Source organism: Micropterus salmoides, unplaced genomic scaffold, assembly GCF_014851395.1.
Source record: "Micropterus salmoides isolate LMB-PRFRI ecotype aquatic unplaced genomic scaffold, ASM1485139v1 Ms_hic_scaffold_17, whole genome shotgun sequence".
Taxonomy (NCBI): Eukaryota; Metazoa; Chordata; class Actinopteri; order Centrarchiformes; family Centrarchidae; genus Micropterus; species Micropterus salmoides.
The window spans coordinates 18,333,870-18,351,581 of NW_024040817.1; the positions used below are offsets into that span (position 1 = coordinate 18,333,870).

Consider the following 17,712-nt stretch of genomic DNA (forward strand, 5'->3'; position numbering starts at 1 on the left):
TAAAAGAACCGGCTGCTGAGAGGTATTCTGTTTTTTTTAATGGACAGGAAATATGACCACTAATTAAATGCATCATTATTATACATGAAGTAATCACATGAGATCATTAAATGAAGGACAACAGCTTGATGAAAAATATTTAAAGGCCCTGCGTACCCAGACACGTGTTTTCAATTCTTGTGGTTGATTAGACTTCAGGTCAGATTGATGTTCAGTGGAGCCCTAACAGACAAAATATCTGCCAATAACGACAGGGTAAGTTGTCTAAGGTCTAATTACGCAACTTACGTGAAAATACGTGTGTGGGTGTAATAGAGAAATGAACACTTACTCAGTTCACTCAAGCTGACTGGTTACAAAATGGCTGTAATGACTGTACGGTGTCAGTCCTGATCTCAGTTGTTATCACTCATGGTTATTATTCTGTTTTTACAACCAAACAAGAAGACGATCGATCGACTCTCATCACATAGGACACTGGAATAAACAGTGGAGGATAAAGAGTCTGTGGACTGGGTGTACACCGATCTTTCATTGTGAAATTCACACAGAGCATCTGAATACAAATTAATTATGCCCAGGGTATAGCAATAGAAGGCATTTGAATCACATATAATAGGATTCAGTATTATATTATTGCAAAATAACTAATGAACACAAATAAGAAGGAGCATTTAATACATGTAGAACTGGGTTTATTTATATGTAACTTAAGCTAGTAAATGATACCTTCACATATTTGCAACCTGTAAATAATTAAAAACTGCTCCATAACATGTTATTTTTTGGTTTTAACTTCACAATCAATTTAGCGTAATAATGATGTAAATCTTAAGACGCTGAACTTTTAGAGCCCAGGCCAAGATCTTCCTCTCAATGATTTTAGCCCGGGACACGTAATCAGCGACATCACCTCTCAGGAAAAATGGATAATCTAAAGTGTCAGAACGTCATAGCAGAGATTTGTCTAACCAGACTAGTGCTCATATAATAAACAGGGTTCAGCCGACTGTCCTTCACCGCTGTCATCACCCTTCATGGACTCCGCACACATCGAGGACACACAACTGCACACATATCGGTTCACCTTAATTCTTTTCAACGCATTACAGAGGGAGTAATAGCTCAATGTCAGAGCGCCTTGATGGCTATGAATGATGATGGTGGTGGTTCACCTCCATCCACTGTGTGTGAGTATAAAATATTTTACTCTACTTCCATTTTTCACAGGAACTACTGAAACACACTTTCAGCCACACCTTGTCACTAACTTTGATATTTGCTCATCTCCAGCATGCGTTCTTCCAGGATGTATTTCTGATAGCTCAATCTGAACTGAGCATGAAACTATGCTTTCTTCCTACTATCACAATCACTCTGCCACCTTAAGAATTTTATTCAAATGTCAAGAACCTTCACTTGTGATTTATTAAAAGTCATGTAGTTAAAATGCAATATATTTTGTCTCCGTTGTTGCAGCAGTTATTTCCATGCATGCATTCCATTGTCACCCCAAGACACAGAACCAAGCAAATGTTTGACTTTTGAGCATATCATGATGTATTAAAGCACATTAGTGTTTCCGTCATGCACACACGAAAAACTGAACTTGACGTATCTGTAGTACTGATACAATATACAAATATTCAAAGTTTTAGCCCTCCATTTAAAATTGGTAATGTCCCCACAGTATTATACTATCAAATTTATGATATACTATGTATATAAGATATATGTTATAAGATCATCATGTTATTATTGAAAATGAAGATAGACAGACCGATAGATAGATAGATTGTACTGAAGTAGAAATATGAAGTAAAGTAGCCTTAAATGGAAACAAATGTGGTAAGTCTGAAACATCACAGCCAACAAGCAAACACAACAATACAGGCAGTTTCTGCATTTTATTGATAAATTATCATTTTTAGAAAGACCCACGAGCCACCCTCTTCTTCCACCTCTCACTACAGTTTTCAAAGTCCTGAATTTGACCTATGTACAGTTCAAGTTACAGTAGTAGTACAAGTTTTTTTTTATATTATTTTCTGCTTCATCATCATCATCATCATCATCATCATCATCATCACATTCAAAACAAGGTTAGGACTGTGCCCACTGGTCAAGAGACAGAATGCTGAGTTAGCCTATAGCGATTCTAGCTAGCACAGAGTTCACTGGAGGTCAGACAGCGAAGGGAAGGAGGAGGATTTACATTCTAACTCACAGGCAGAAGGAGCAAAGACAGGAACATCGTACGCTTCAGCTCCCTCTGTGGCACAGAAAACACACCACCTCTGTGACAGAACATAAACAAGTCAACATTGCAAATGTAAGCCACTATGTTTTCATTTTCCACTAGTCAGAAGGCAACAAAAATGCAGTGAAGAACACTGGGACGGTTCTGCAGGTAGGGTTCAAAGTAACTAAAAGGGTTATTGCTGTAGTGAGTTAAAAGCTGCATGGCACAAAGAATTAACACTGTGATAAAAAACGAAAACAAGCTCCTGTTGATTTGATGCTCTTCTTGACTAATACTGGGCAGCAAAGTTGGCACACATGGGTATTTAAAAATCATTTCAAGAGTTAAAATCATATAGCAATACTATGTCAGTGTACACAGGCAAGGTAAATAGTTACAATACAGTATGGATATGCAGCTTTCTGTAGCCGGAGTTAACTAGCAGCAAAACAACACATACAATTGCATATAGTCGTAGTGCAATGGGCAAACGGTTCTTCAGAGGTTGTCTCATTTTGGTCTGGTCAGTAACAAAAGAAATCAAGTGGGTACCATGATGTTAGTCGGGCAACAACAAAAACAAAACTGGTCCAGAAAGAACAAATCCAGCCAGTTACTATTATTTTTAAATCACCAAGCTTATTTTGGCATTCACCAAGAAAAATCAGTTTCTGAAGTTTCGCAGTTCTTGATTCTGTATTTTGGAGGATTTCTGAAATACCTGGGCGGGATTTGAGTCCTCGTGGACTAGTAGGAGGATTGATCGACATACGTTAGGTGTGTTCAGTGAGTCAAAACATTTCAGACACAACAAGATACATCTCCATCATACACTCTTCAACACACTCCTGTCCAGACACTCTATAGACGTTCCACTCCACTGAACATGACCACTTTGAAATCTGAACAAGATGATAAAATTAAAAGTGGGGGTTGTTCTTCCAGCCGTGCAGGGCCACGCCATGCCGAACCCACTCTAGGCAAAGCTGTTCTCCGGGTAGCTGACTTTGATAGCGCCCCAGTAGCAGGCTCGTATCAGACAGATGAGGCCCAGCAGGTAGGCGAATGCCCAGGATACATAGGTGGCGTTGTAACGACTGGCAAAGCCCCGAGTACCAACCTGTTAATACAGAGGAGAGAAAGAGAAGGTGGGTCAGAAGTTTACACCAAGAATATCTTGCAGAAAGAAGTGAACTAAATTACATTTCACTGCATTTCACAAACACTTCATTCAAAGGCAGATGAGCACTGTGGTTCAGAATATTAGTAATACTATCAGTATTGTCAGACAAGGATCCACTTCATCAGAAAGATTGCAGAAAAATGCAAACAAGTTCAGTAACTTTAAATTACAATATTGAGGACTACAATCCAATGAGATGATTATAAAGATTATGATTCTAATATGATTAAACCAAGTTGTGAAATCCTGATGCGACTCATATATGGTGAAAAACTGAATAATATGTGGTTGTTTGTACAAATACAGCCTTTGTTTACTGAACGGTCCTGTGGCTTCACAGGCCAAAGTGCGACTGATGTCTAGCAATGTAGGTGCAAAACCACTACACAAGATTTGTCACTTTATATCTCTTTTTATATCATTTTATACATTTTTTTAATTCTTTCTGCACTGCAAATCACATGTGTATATTACTTGTTGTGCTCATATAGTAATTTACTCTCAGGTCCGCTAACCAGTGTCTACTGGATATTTCCAGATCTCAGACATTATTAGCCATATTAGCGGCGTGGTGCTATGGATGGCATTGTCTGCCCATCGGTCAGTCTACCGCTTTAGTCCAGACTAAAATATCTCAACAACTACTGGATGGGTTGCCAGGAAATTTAGCACAGACATTCACGGTCCCCAGAAGATGAATCCTACTTACTTTGGTGATCCCCGGACATTTCCTCTAGCACTACGATGAGGTTCACATATGTGGTTTTGAGTGTGTTTTTTATACAAAATATAATCTATACTAAACTATAACTACAATGCAATACTTTGGTTCATGACAAAATAAATGCAAATGAATGACAATCCCTTCATCCTTTGTCATTAATGCTAATTGTTAGCATGCTAACATGCTAAACTCAGATAGTGAACATTTTAAACATTATACCTGCTCAACATGCTTACCTGCACAGCCTCGTAGAGCTGCTAGCATGGCTGCCGACTTTTGTCTTGCTTAAAAAAAGACTTCTCATGACTCACTTCTACTCCCACTCTGTTTCTCTTTTGTCACTATCCTCTTGTGTTTGTTTACTATTGTGTCTGATACTTCCTGCTAAATGCTGTCACAGAGAAGCGCTTTATACAAATAACATATAAATTGTTACTTTCATACATTAAAAAGTACAAACAACACAAACCAGACAAAGACAGAAGCCTACTTACTGTTAGACCCACTCCAATGAAAATGCAGATCATTCCTATAGTTATATAAGCACAACAGCGCCTTCTAGGGAGCGCACTGCCAACAGAAGATCTGCAGAAACAGATTGAGAAGAGAAGCAAAATACTTTTTTAAAGGCCAGCATGCAAGGAGAGACTGTTAGAGAGGTTCAGGGCAGAAAGACATTTAACATGCAGAATACATTTTAGATATTTGTGTTTTGTTTGTCTTACACTCTGGCCCTGAGAGACACAGCATCTCATTCTTGTGTGTATTTTTATGTGGTTATGGTTGGAATGACAAAACTACTTGAACTTAAAATTTACCTTGAATATATTTTACCTTTGTATAAGTTAATAAAATTTAACACAGGAGCCTGATGGACACATTGTATGATATGGTTGAAATGGTCTGCATGATGGGCCTGATACTTTCTTTGTCTCATCCTTTTTTGCTACAGTGATCTCACTCTACAGCCACACGACAATCCTGCAAGCCAAAAGTCTCTCTCTTTGTGTTTTTAAGTTCCACATGAAAGCGCCAGAGGCCGGTCACATGCAACTCAACGGCTTGCTTTACTTTCCTCCCCCTCTCCGCTCTCACATGCCCCTCATGTGACGGGACTCAAACATTCTTCAGGAATCGCTGGTATTCAGGTGGCTTAGGGGAGCCTGATCACCTGATTTCTTACCTACTCTTGCTTCATCTTAAACATTCTCCTCCTGTTTTCACGCTTCCTCTTTGTTCAACTCAATGTTTACATTTGTACCACCGACCATCTCATTCATTTAACCTGTGACCATATATGGAGTTGGGGATTCTTTTCAAATGAACATCACTTGCAAAACCAGAATTAACCAGACTGGATCAACAGTCTCAGTCTGACTGGAAAAACAGCTAAAACTACAACACATTACTAATGTAGTTGGGTGGTGTTCCTCTGAAAAGGTGCTACTACACCAAAAGGTATCAGTTCCCTACACGCATTATGGTAAAATCACCACATGAGTCCATGTTACTTCAACTGTCACTTGATTTCTGTTTTTTTTTCTCTGACAGAAAGACAGAGATGGGAGAGCTAAAAAGATGGAAACAGATACAGATAGAGGGAAAGACAGAAATGGAGAGTCAAAGATAATTATTGTTACCATTAGCTAAAAAAAGATTTAATAGTTTAATGCTCTCCCAGAAGAGTATAAGCTTTGTTTGTTATGCAATTTTGGTGAAACAGAACGTCCATGGTGTGTTAAACTGCTCAATATAGGACTGCACGTATATACCCTTGATCTCTGCTGACTTCTTATGGGTTGATTAGCAGAAAAGGTTTGAGTTGTGTATCCAGATGAGATATCCATTTTTGTCTCACACATGTTTAATTTGTACAGCTTTGGGAGAAGAGACCAAGTTCTTTGTCTGCAATGTAATGTTTTAAGGTAGAAATAAAGGTGAAGATGGTAGAAGAGGTACAGAGCGAGACAGAGACCAGAATGGAGACAGATACAGAGATATGGGAAAAGATAGATGGTCTGCCTGCAGTAGATACTGTCCGAACCATCTCTTTCAGACACACCTTTCGATGCCCTCCCACCACCTCTCAACCCTGCGAACCTCCGATCCCATTGCCATTACATGTATTAAGGCCAAGCTCTGATTCCTGTCACACATCCAGATTAGCCTCCATTACTTCTCCTCCCCTCTCCTTCCGAGAACTACAAAATCCAGACCTCTAAAGGGCGGCATCTAATTAAAATTAATTTATCCATAAAGTAAGCATATAAACCTCTCCAGCAACGAGAGCCAAGGAGCTGAAAGTTAAAAGTATTCACATGTATGACGAGCTGTGCCATACCAAACCACAAATAGCTGAGAGTTGATGTCAATGCAGAAGTGGAAAGTTCTGTTCTACAGAAAGTCAGTGTTTTAAAACACTCTGCTTCCTCTAATGTACATTAATTCGTGTTCTGGTAAGATTAAGATTAAGGGCTTTAAAGCTGGATATATCAGGTCATGTTCACCTTAATGTGACAGGTCTTGTAAGAGCCAACACTGCGGTGGTCACCTAACTGCAGCTCCACCATACTGCCTAAATCTAGATTTTTCTGGCTCCATCTACTAACAAGATGGCACTGAGTGAAAAATTAAAGCTACAAAAAGTCCCTTCCAAAAAACTACAGTGACGTCACATGAGGATTTGTATTTGGACTAGTTTATGGCTTAAACCTACGCAGCACCCTTTTTAAAGACCATAACAGTGAATTTGCATGTTTAAGCCCATTTTCTGCAAATAATTTAAACCTTTACATCATTATTAACCATTTTACAAACCATGCTTACTGTGTTCAGTAATCAGACTGATTTAGGCGGCCATTGGTTTCCATTTATTTCTGTACAATATGAGTATGAAGTTGCAGATTCTTGACACTCTTCGCAGTGAACATCAAGCGTGCATTAGTATTTGTTAAGTTACATTATAACTATGAGGCAATTCACAATAAACAGTCTTAAACTCTAAAACCAGGCAAGAATAATGTAACTTAAACCAAACTCACTGCAGACTTAATGTTCTAAGGAAAATTTTACACACTTAAGTAGGTTTTTCAAGAGTCTGCAAATTATTTTCACAGAGAAATTTTTACAAATGCAACTGTAAGAAATATAAACAGCTTAAATATAAAGTATGCATGAATTGGAGCTAAAACAAACTTTTGGTTTCTTATTTAATAAGATGTTTGGATTCTATTTTGTAACCAGTGTCCATCTAAAGACTGAAAATAAATCCTAAGAAAAAAGAAAATGTACATTTCATGGCAGTCAAGTAAAATGTGTGTTTCACTGTGACCTTTATGAACTGACTCAATTATTTAGAGATTTGATGGACTCACATTTTTTTGCAGTGGGGACACTTGGCTAGCGTGTTAAACCGAAGCTCCATCCACTGTGATGAAACAGAAGAAGCATTGTTAAGTTATATTACAGAGGAACATCCGCACATGTGAACACGGACATGTAAGAACACACTATAATCGTCCTTCACTGTTAGAACAATCAACACAAGACCTACTGATTTTACATGATCAGTCATGACGGTTTGCAACTTTTCAATTGATTATTTCTGTATTGGAGAAAATATCAAAAGGTTGGCTAAATTAGCATCTAAAATATGTTAGTTAGTGTTCTGATGTTAAAAAAAGCAGTGTTATGAAACTGTTTATCGCATCACAGATCAGCATAATTTAAGGCCCTATTGACACAAGTTTAATATGTGACTTTTGACATCTGGCTTCAAAGGAGGAATGAACATTTCAATATCTTGATTTTCATACACTTTAAAATCAAATTTACCTTTCTTTAACTAAAATGCCCTTCAAAGCCATATGTGTACAACGTCATATTATCACCAGTGTAAATAAGGCCGCAGATTGAACTGGAGCAGGTTAGGCTGTTGTTAATATGTCCACCAGTATGACCAGCTTTCTCAACCTGCTGTTGTGCTGGCGGAGAGCCATCGCTGGGGAGGCCAGACATTGGCTGGGATGACCTGGCGTCCTCACTGCCCTACAGACGCCGCAAGCAACAATGTGCACACATTAAGAGAACAATACCGCTGATTTTGACATGCGAGTCTGTGTCATACTGATTCAATACCTTCTTCCTTCAATGAGACACCTGAAAGGTTCTTTAATTCATTAAAGTACAAAGGTTTTTAAACCTCTATGAAAGTGAACACGACGCATGTCAAAAATACTGATACTATCATCAACACAGGATGTAGGAAGACAATTTCAATTCAAATGGGGATAATCTCAAAAGGCTGTAACCACTGCAATGAAGTGTGATTTTTAATGAGCCAGGCAAGGAAAGGAAACGTGCAGCAAATGAATGCCAGCCACTTAAAAACATCATATTCGGTCAGAATCTGGGTGGAGGTTTTCATTTCAACAAAGATAAAAGATCAACAGGAGAAAAACATTTCTGTAGCACTCGTGTGCTTTGGACTAACTTGAATAAAGGCTTAATATCCTGATGTGCAGAACAACAAGCTATACCACCAAGAACAACTACCCTATAAAACTGATAATGAAGAATACGCTGCTAAGGTTATTAATATGCACGTACCAACAACAGCACAGCAGCACAATTCTGCATGAACAACTCTATGATTGGTTAGTTTTGTTGTCTTGGTGGGTTTACGTACTAGGAAGGTGTTGCCACAGTGACCGCAGACCACCCTCATCCCCTCAGGTTGGATAGGCAGTGCCGGCTGGGCGGGTTGCTCCTCGGGGATTACCATCACCGGGCTCAGGTTGATTATGCGTCTGCTGTCGAGGGAAGAAAGGGAAGGACAAACATATGATTACAAACAATCCGAGACAAGCTTATAAAAGCTGACTTTCCTGGTGCCGACATTTTGTCAGAGCCTCAAATTTGGCTTTGGAAAAGAAGTAAACATATAAGAAATGAGAAATAAGAGGGTAAAACCGACTGAACATTGCTGCCTGCCACCTACCAGTTTGGTCGAGGACATCCTATCCTCCTGGACGTGTCTTTACAGATGAGCAGGCAGTTACAGGGACACCTCACATATTTCTTCCCTGTTGGGGGGTTCTTGATAGGCTGGAAGGCAACATAAAAGAATCAGCTCACTGGGAACAATCAGTTTAATACAGAACATGAAAACACAGCCATAAAATTGGTTTAAAACACTTTAGTCCTCAGTCATGGTGTATTTAAAACCCAGACAAATTTAGTTTTTAAAAAAAAGGCTAAATATAAAAGATAAATTTACATTTTAAGAAGAAATTTCAAATGTGCTAGTTTTGGAATCGAGAACTGTTTAATTTATGCAAAGTTGATCACAGGATGAATGATGCATGTCGCTCCAGATTTAGATTTATGTCTGGTGAACCTGAGCTGAAAGCCAAACACCGTCAACTGTGCACTGCGTTGGATCCTACGTAACAGAATATCATATGGTTCTGCTGATGCATAAGCACCACAAATATCAGCCAGTGGAAATTGCATTTCCCAACCGAGTGTTTGTGATGACAGCCATTCATTCTGCTTGCTGCCTACACTGACAGGTCTATGAAAGCTTTCAGTTACTCAGGCTGAGACGCAGGTGGCTCATTCGAGTCATATGGAGCACTTATCACTGGACTGACTGATAGATGTAACAGATATCTACATCAGCATCTGGCAAGGCCCTGAAGGTAGACACGATGAAAAATATTGGCATCTCTCTTGATTGCTGACAAATTACGTGTTGCGTCACACAAATTGATGCTGCATAATAATACAGGAGCAGGCACTCAGATACAGCTGGATGTGACTGTCACACTAGGAAAAGCTAGTGCACATGTGATTAGGTTGCGAAAGAGATGAATGTAATGATTTTATAAAGAGGAGAAAGATCATTGATACAGAAGGCTAAATGGCTTTACTCAACTCGATAGTTGAGTTATTCCGACTCTGTGACGCTCCAACAATCACTTATAAAGCCGTCATTGGCCTCAACAGTGGCATCCACTTACTGTAGCTTCATTGCAGACAGTGCACTTGACCACGTGCTGATGCAGCTTTCCATCCAGGTTAATGAGCGACTGGCATACGCGGCAGTTGATGACAGGCACACCGCCGGCGTCGGGACTGGCGATGGCTGTATAAGGAGGAGGTAGTTCGGCTTTGAGAAGAGGAGGGCAAAGCACACAACACACGGCCAGCTGTTAATCGCATGCACGTGTAACACTTCATGATGTTGTTAGCAGAAATGTGCCCAAGTGTTCACACGGCCTCAAAACAATAAATCAGTGTCAAAACAGATAATAACACTGAAAATGGTTCACAAGAACATAACTACAAAAACAGCTTTGGTATACCACCAAGGCCAGTAAAAATCATGTTTATATTTTGGAATATAAAGTTTGTGCAGTGATTTTCATTGGTTGAGGATGAGATACAGGATAACCCAAGCTTAATTCAAGGTCCACTTACTTCATGGGACGATAACGGCCACACAATGCAGCTGAAAGCTCTGGAAGAGATCTAGTGTGTGGCACTTGAGTTAAGAATTTGTGTTTGGAAATTAACTACCCATTCATAATGGACAGTGCACAGCAAAATCTAATTTCTGGCAAGGGTTTAGCAGACACAGTCTTAATCTAAGTTCTTGGCGTCTCTGTGTAAAACTCAAAACAAAACAACAGAAGAAGAAAAAGATTTCTGTCCAAATGTGTGTATCTTTGAATTTGTATTGGTTCAAATATTCTATATAGAGCTGAAACATTAGTCAATTAGTCAACAGACAATTTTTTACACAACTATTTTTAAAATTCAATAATCATTTGAGTCATTGTTTAACTAAAACTGCCAAACATTTGCTGGTTCCAGCAAACTGAATATCTTTGTGTTTGTTGCTTTGGTCAGACAAATCAAAACATTTCAACATGTCACTTTCAGAATTATTTTCTGACATTTAATGGAGAAAATATTCAGTACATTAACAGATAATGAAAATAATGTTAGTTTGTAGACCCAATTTTATAATATGGAGAGAAATAAATGTCTTACAGTATGCAGCTGGTTGTGACTTGAAAGATGCACCGCCTACCACCGCCTACCGATAAAATGAACATATTAGGGTTTAGATTTGTTCAGTTGGATGGGAAGCTAAATTAAAATTTTCTGCTAATGAGGCTAATAAGCACCTAACTATTTTAGTTGAGAAACGAAGAAAAGCCAGTGTTTTATGGTCAACATCATCAACATGATCAAATGGCGGCCTTTACAGACTTAAAGATTTTCTCTTAATGTCTGAAAGAACCACTGTGAATTAAGTACAGCAGCCATTCAAATGAACTCTGTACTGTTTAATCCCACATTAACCTCGTGTAATTAGTCTACATTCCATGTGTTTTTCAGGGTTTAAAAAACTTAATCCATAGACTTGCACCAGTCACTACCTTTACTATTACTGTAGTATTCAAGCATACTTCACAAATATGTATGATACCATGGCAATGATTTAAAATCCCCATTAAACCATTCAATTTAATTTAATTTAATTAATATAGTCATTTGTTATTGTAATTGACTCTTGAACTCTGATCGTGCAAAATAAAAAAAAAGGAAGAAAGTTCAGCAACAACTTGACCTGGGCATATTAATTTAGAAGCAAAGTCATACTTAATGTATGCATGTCTGCAGTTATACTTTGTACAAATTTGGTGCACAGCTCCAGCAGTTATGGGACAAAGGAAAATGAATCTACAAAAATTTGAAAATAATTCAACCTAAATAACAACTAAATATCTATTGGGCTGTTGGCAAATGAAATTCAAAGATCTCAGCCTGGGCTTAAGAACACTGTGACGGTTGTTTCTACATATTTTCTTATAGACCACACAATTAAATGCTTAATTGACAAAACGAACAACGGGTTCATCAATAATAGAAATAATTATTTGTTGTAGCCATAGACAAATGACCAATCCAGTATATCACATTGTCTTCTGATACATTATGAAGTCTTTGTTAAGCCTGAAGTCCAGTCTACTGACCAAACACAAAGGAGGCATCTAATCTGACATATGACCAATTTTCTTCTCGTCTCGCTGTGAATGAGATAATGACATGAGCCAACAGCTAAAGGAGCTTGGCTATGAGATTCAGAGACACTCAACCAGTCGACACCACAGGGACAGATGGGACACCCGGTCTACATCTGGGTAAACGTGTTCAGAAATACAATCAAAGCATGCCAAAGACTGGACACTCCTACTGTGTGCAGGCAGCACATGGAGGTGTTTGTCTGAGAAGATTCTCAATCATCTATGTCATAGTTATCCAAGGAGTGTTAAATCAAAGGCAACTGGATTTGGCTAAGACGTTTCACCTCTCATTCAGGGGATGGTGGTGCTTATTAAACACACTACTTAGTTCCAAAATGTAATACTGAGTAGTCTCTCAGCCATACATTCCCATTTAACATGTGTGAAATAAAATCCTTAAATTCAAACACAGTCAGCACTTCTCCACCACCAGGGCTCATTCTCAGGAGAGGCCTGTTTTTACTCGCTCCTCTCTCTTCTGTGTGCACTGAAGTTGTCCTAATGCACATCTGAAACTGAATATGGTAGCTATAGGTTTTCACTGTGCTCAGAGCCAGAGGTAAGACGAGAAGACACTCTACTACAACCACCGACAGCACCACAACACACAGCCACCACGTCCTGTCTAGCTGGTGCCATCGCTGGCTGGATGATTGTGGGACTTGTGGTTTGTGGTGCAGCATGGCCAACAGAGAAGCTGGTATGCAGACACAAGCTGCTTAGGGATGTTTTCTGCTTTTAATTCTGTTTCCTGTTGCCCGTGTGGCATTAAATAAAAATCTATTTACAGTTAAAGGAAAAGGCTGGTCCATCCATCCATCCATCCATCGTCAAACACTTATCCTGCGTACAGGGTCACGGGGAGGAAAAGGCTGGTGTTGTTCTAAATTTTTCTTTTTGCCAACAAGGAAATAATCTGTCTCAGTACTTTCTACCTATGGCCCATTCCTGCTAAAGAAGTAAATCAATCAGGCCACAAATTTAAAGTAAAATTTTTTTTAAAGAACCAACATCTGATGTGCTGACGACCTAACAGTCGTTACATCAGATCCTGGCGCGTCTTGTCTCTTTGTCAGTTCAATTCCTAAATGGCGGCCTATGTGGTCTTTGTGTGAGGTAGCGCCTCTGCTCTTTTTCTCTAAAGGTGTTCAAACCACTTCTACATTACTACACCACTTTTTGTTGCTGCTATATGTAACCATAATGTAGATCAATCTCATGCAATAAAACTGATAATATCGCTAATATCATGATATTAAACATTTTATCTTGTTAACATTTATAACAGCTGTTTTATATACAAGATGATAGTGTACACCCCTGCAGTGAGCAGAATACTGCTGTATACTAAAACTACTACAGTTTAATGACAGCCATGTTGACTGTAATGAAGGAATCTATCAGGCTTTAGCTATTAGTAGAATCAATTTGTTGTTGGTTTTGTTGACATTAAGAAAAACTGTAGAATATCACCAGGCTCAATCCTAGCTAGTTAAAACTGTCCAGTATGAGGATAACTGTTGCAGATTCTTGACTCAACTCTTGAATGTCATTTTTCTCTAATACTCAAATGTGCATTTTAACAGCTTTTCCTATATGTGTAAAGCGTTGTCTCTGAATGGAAGCAAACCTGAAGCATTTGTTTATCATTGTCAAGATTAAAACTCTGTCACGGGCTTTTGTTGCAGTCAATTTGTTCTGCCATTCAAGCGCAAAATCATCAAGCAAGCGGCAACAAAATCAAGTCTTGTCAAATCTAACCATTCAGATGCAGCCAAGGTCATTGGTCTCCACCCCTCACCACCACCACACAGAGAACATTGAAACAATGAATCTCTACCTGTTCCTGCTGACTATAAAACAATTATGGACAACTCAGTTAATCAGGTAAAGGAGTCCTACTTCTTTGGGGAAAAAAATCAGGAAATGAATAGAGCAGGGTTTCACTTTCACAAATAACATATTTTATTCACTTCTAAGAACAGCTCACATTTACTCAGTTTCCTAAATGCAGTGTCATTGTGTTTTAGGATAATGCCTCCGTTTTGGCAACTTTGACCCAAATTAATCCAGTTTACAAATTGGCTGATTGTGGCTTGAACCCCAACAAACCCAAAGAGTCTGGAATTAGCCATTATCCAGACTGCAGAGAGGGTGGGAGAAGAAACTAGGCCATGAAATATACTGACATTCATTTAGGATTTTATACAGTCAGTGCTGTAACATCCAAGCAGGCTGTCAGTTTACAGGTTATTACAGTCCAGAGTTAAAGTCTTTATGAATAATCCGGTAGAGAAATAAAATCTTATTTCAGAAATAAATTCTGCAGGATTAGACATTTGTTCAGAAATGCTCCGAAAAGAGCATTACACAGTCAATGAATTCATTCATTCATTCATGTGGCAAGGCAAAGACATGTTGTTTCTTATGAGCCCACAAAAAGATACAGTCAGAGAGATCTTTATCCACAGTGTCTGAAGCTACATTTACTTCAGACTTTATAGTTAAATTAGATTTGAAAGACAAATCCACCAATCTGCCAAGACAAGGCATATAGCAAAAACATAATCCATTGACGGGAGAGACTGATCTGCATGTTTTTTGAAGAAACACTAAGAAGGAATTTTTCTCATCTCCAGCAAAAAGACACATAATGCATGTCTCCAGCTTCAAATTGGAATCTGATGGTCAGCTACCTTATTCAGAAATTGATCAGACTGAATACAGTGTAAATGCCCGTCCTGACAGTGGCTGCTAGACCGAGTAGACACAGGATTTATGAACTGTAATTGCCTGGGTCATTCAGCCCTGCTATGGTACTGTAACCTACATTCAGCTGTTTACAAAGCAAAATGTGGAAAGTGTGTCAATTTCCTGCCTGTAAGTGTATAGGTTTTGAACTGTAGCCTACTGAAGTTGCAATGCATTAAATAACTCATTCAAACTGCCCTTGCATTAAGGGCCAAATATTTATGGTTCACAGTCTCATTTTCATGAAAACGTACAAATTGACAGCTAGACGTAACATTATGACGTTAAGATTATGTTTTGCTGTAGGTTTGGCCCCATCCACAAAGGACACATCTGGGCATTTTGTTGATTTGCAGCTGGGACAAAAGGCTGCCTCCATCTGCAATGGCTAAATTCTCCCCCGTCATTCCACAACATTAAAGCCCACATCCAGTGAGGCTACATCACGACTCCTATCTTTTTGTTTATTTTATTTTTTTTGCCAAGACCCAAAACATTACAGGCCCCAGTGAGTCGTGATGTACGCATTTCTGCAGTAAAAACATAGCTTGCTGTTATTGTAGGCCCATCTTCTCTAACCCACTGCTCCAGTTCTCACAGTGCAAGCTCCACCTTTCTCCAGCTGCCGATTGCCTTGCATTGCCTTGCTGCAGTTTTATTTACGCACAAACTCGATACGCCCCAAAATGATTCAGCATGCAGGCTGCGGGGCTCTACATGTCGTGTGTTTACCTCGGGGACTTGAATCTTGCAGGTACGGGGGAGCTGTGGGGGTCACATTCTCCGAGTTGGGGCCCGACAACAGCGGGGATCGCTCGTCCATGCCGTCGGAGGCCATGTCGTTAACCGTGGACGGTGAGAAAGGACGGGCAAAGGCGGTGGGGAGGCTCCTGGCTGCACCGAGTCTTCCCTCAGCACGGAGGAGCAGCCGGCTGGTTGTTGTTGGTGGTGCCGAGTTGCTCCCGTCCAGCAGCCTCGGTGACGGCAGCCTGGAGGAGGAGGAGCTCTGCGGTGATCCCCGCCCATCACTGACATGACCAGGGGCATGGGCAGAGCTCTGACACCCTGCGCACAGAGAGCACAATGCTGCACGCGCAGGATACTGTGATGGAATTTAGTGTGAAAAGTCTAATTAAATTTGTTTTGAAGTGCATTGTAGTGAACAGGATTAAGCCTGTTTGGATTTTAACCCATATTTCCAAAAATTACAATATAAAATGTCCAAAACGGTCCAAACATGCAGATAAAATGTGAGTTTGTTTAATGATGGAGGGACACAGTAATAAATCAATAAAGCAGCGTGTCCAGTGTTCGCCACTAGATGTCACTGTAATAACGTATTATAATGTAGGTCTATAATTAAGACCAGTGATTGTCAACCTTAATGGCTTATATTTTGACCCACTAAAACGAAGCTATGTCCACTGGCAACCCTTCATGACAGATTGCAGGTGTTTTTTGTAATTCTTCCTACGGCAACTGCTCTACTTAAATATTTTAGATGCAAACATATACAGTAGCCTAAAATACATAAAAAAAAACAAAGATTAAAGTCTGAACATCAGACTAAAGCGTGAGGGTGTCCACAAGTAAACAGAAACATTTGGTCTGCTCAGACACAAAGCAAATGCATCAGGATTGATAATATATGTCTGTACCCAGCCTTTCGCCCCATGTCAGCTGGCATTGGCTCCAACCCCCATGCGACCCTGTACCGGTTGACAATGATGGATGGAATATATGTTTGTACTTTACTATTGTCATTCTCTGTCTCTATATTGTCAGTGTAGTATAGCCATCTGCTAATTCTGTATGTGCAACATCTTTTGCATGTCTTTATGTCCTGAAGTAGGGAATCCCTCCTTCTAAGGGACAAGGGTCTAAAAGAGGTCATATTATAAATATCATAAAGTCATATTTTGTACAGATTGTAAAGCTCTTTGTGGCAAATGTTTTGTTCATGAATATAAATAAAATTGACTTTACTAGACTGTTCTGATAGCTTTATTGGCATATAACAACAGTTCAGAAACCACATTGCTGAAGTAATTACATATAATTCACATGTTATATACATAATTATGAAATCAATGTATGACCCTTTTAGATTATGCCTGTTGTCATACTGCTGTTTTCTTTATGTTCTGGTGTGTCTGATGAGTTGCAGTTGGTGTATCCTGATTGGTTGAGAAGTGTAATTTTGTAGGAATCTGAAAGTCAGCACTTTAACCTGACTGAGTCACTATCGAAATCATACTGTATTATTCTGGTTCTTCCACCTGATTTATTTCTGTTAAAACGAAACTTCAAACCACAACCTCTACTCTTTGTTCCCCAAATGGTTTGAAAATCATTAGCAGGACCTGAAGGCCACATCTGGCTGCCACCACTAGCTGTGGATCTGTGATCTCTGTGTGTGGACAGGACTTCAGAGTCTTCCAATATTTTACAGTCCTGCCCTTATAAGAGTTACAGTGTTCATGTTTTGTCCTGAGATTCACAGTACATATATAAATATTGGTGGTGTGCTTCATGTCCATTCCTCCCCTAGAATTACAACACGCTCGATTGTTTGTGCCAAACCATTCCTTGTTGCTTATGTCATGATGGGTGTAAGCCTCAGAATATACAAATTCATTCTCTGGCCACAAAATCAACAGATGGTGTGAATGAATTAGAAGTGCCTCCAAAGTTTCAGTACATTTAAACCTTC

The 17,712-nt window shown here is 39.3% G+C and overlaps 1 protein-coding gene and 1 long non-coding RNA gene across 3 annotated transcripts; one reads left to right on the plus strand and one right to left on the minus strand.

Annotated features, from left to right (window-relative positions):
• The first annotated feature begins 177 nt into the window (after positions 1 to 177).
• LOC119907516 lies at positions 178 to 1,455 on the plus strand. Its single transcript, XR_005445116.1, has 2 exons — positions 178 to 1,190; positions 1,294 to 1,455. It is a non-coding gene; the product is annotated as an uncharacterized LOC119907516 (long non-coding RNA).
• Positions 1,456 to 1,888: 433 nt separating this feature from the next.
• On the minus strand, positions 1,889 to 16,004 carry pip4p2 (phosphatidylinositol-4,5-bisphosphate 4-phosphatase 2). 2 transcript variants are annotated; one of them, XM_038725276.1, is made up of 8 exons: positions 15,732 to 16,004; positions 10,173 to 10,321; positions 9,149 to 9,255; positions 8,837 to 8,960; positions 8,122 to 8,196; positions 7,524 to 7,576; positions 4,644 to 4,734; positions 1,889 to 3,362 (listed from the first exon to the last, which is right to left on the minus strand). In XM_038725276.1, exons 1-8 carry the CDS (start codon positions 15,835 to 15,837, stop codon positions 3,219 to 3,221), a joined length of 849 nt encoding a protein of 282 aa, XP_038581204.1. In that variant the 5' UTR covers positions 15,838 to 16,004; the 3' UTR covers positions 1,889 to 3,218. The 2 variants fall into 2 exon arrangements, with proteins under 2 accessions (XP_038581204.1, XP_038581205.1); XM_038725277.1 differs by lacking the exon at positions 8,122 to 8,196 and having other exon boundaries at positions 15,732 to 16,001.
• Positions 16,005 to 17,712: the final 1,708 nt, after the last annotated feature.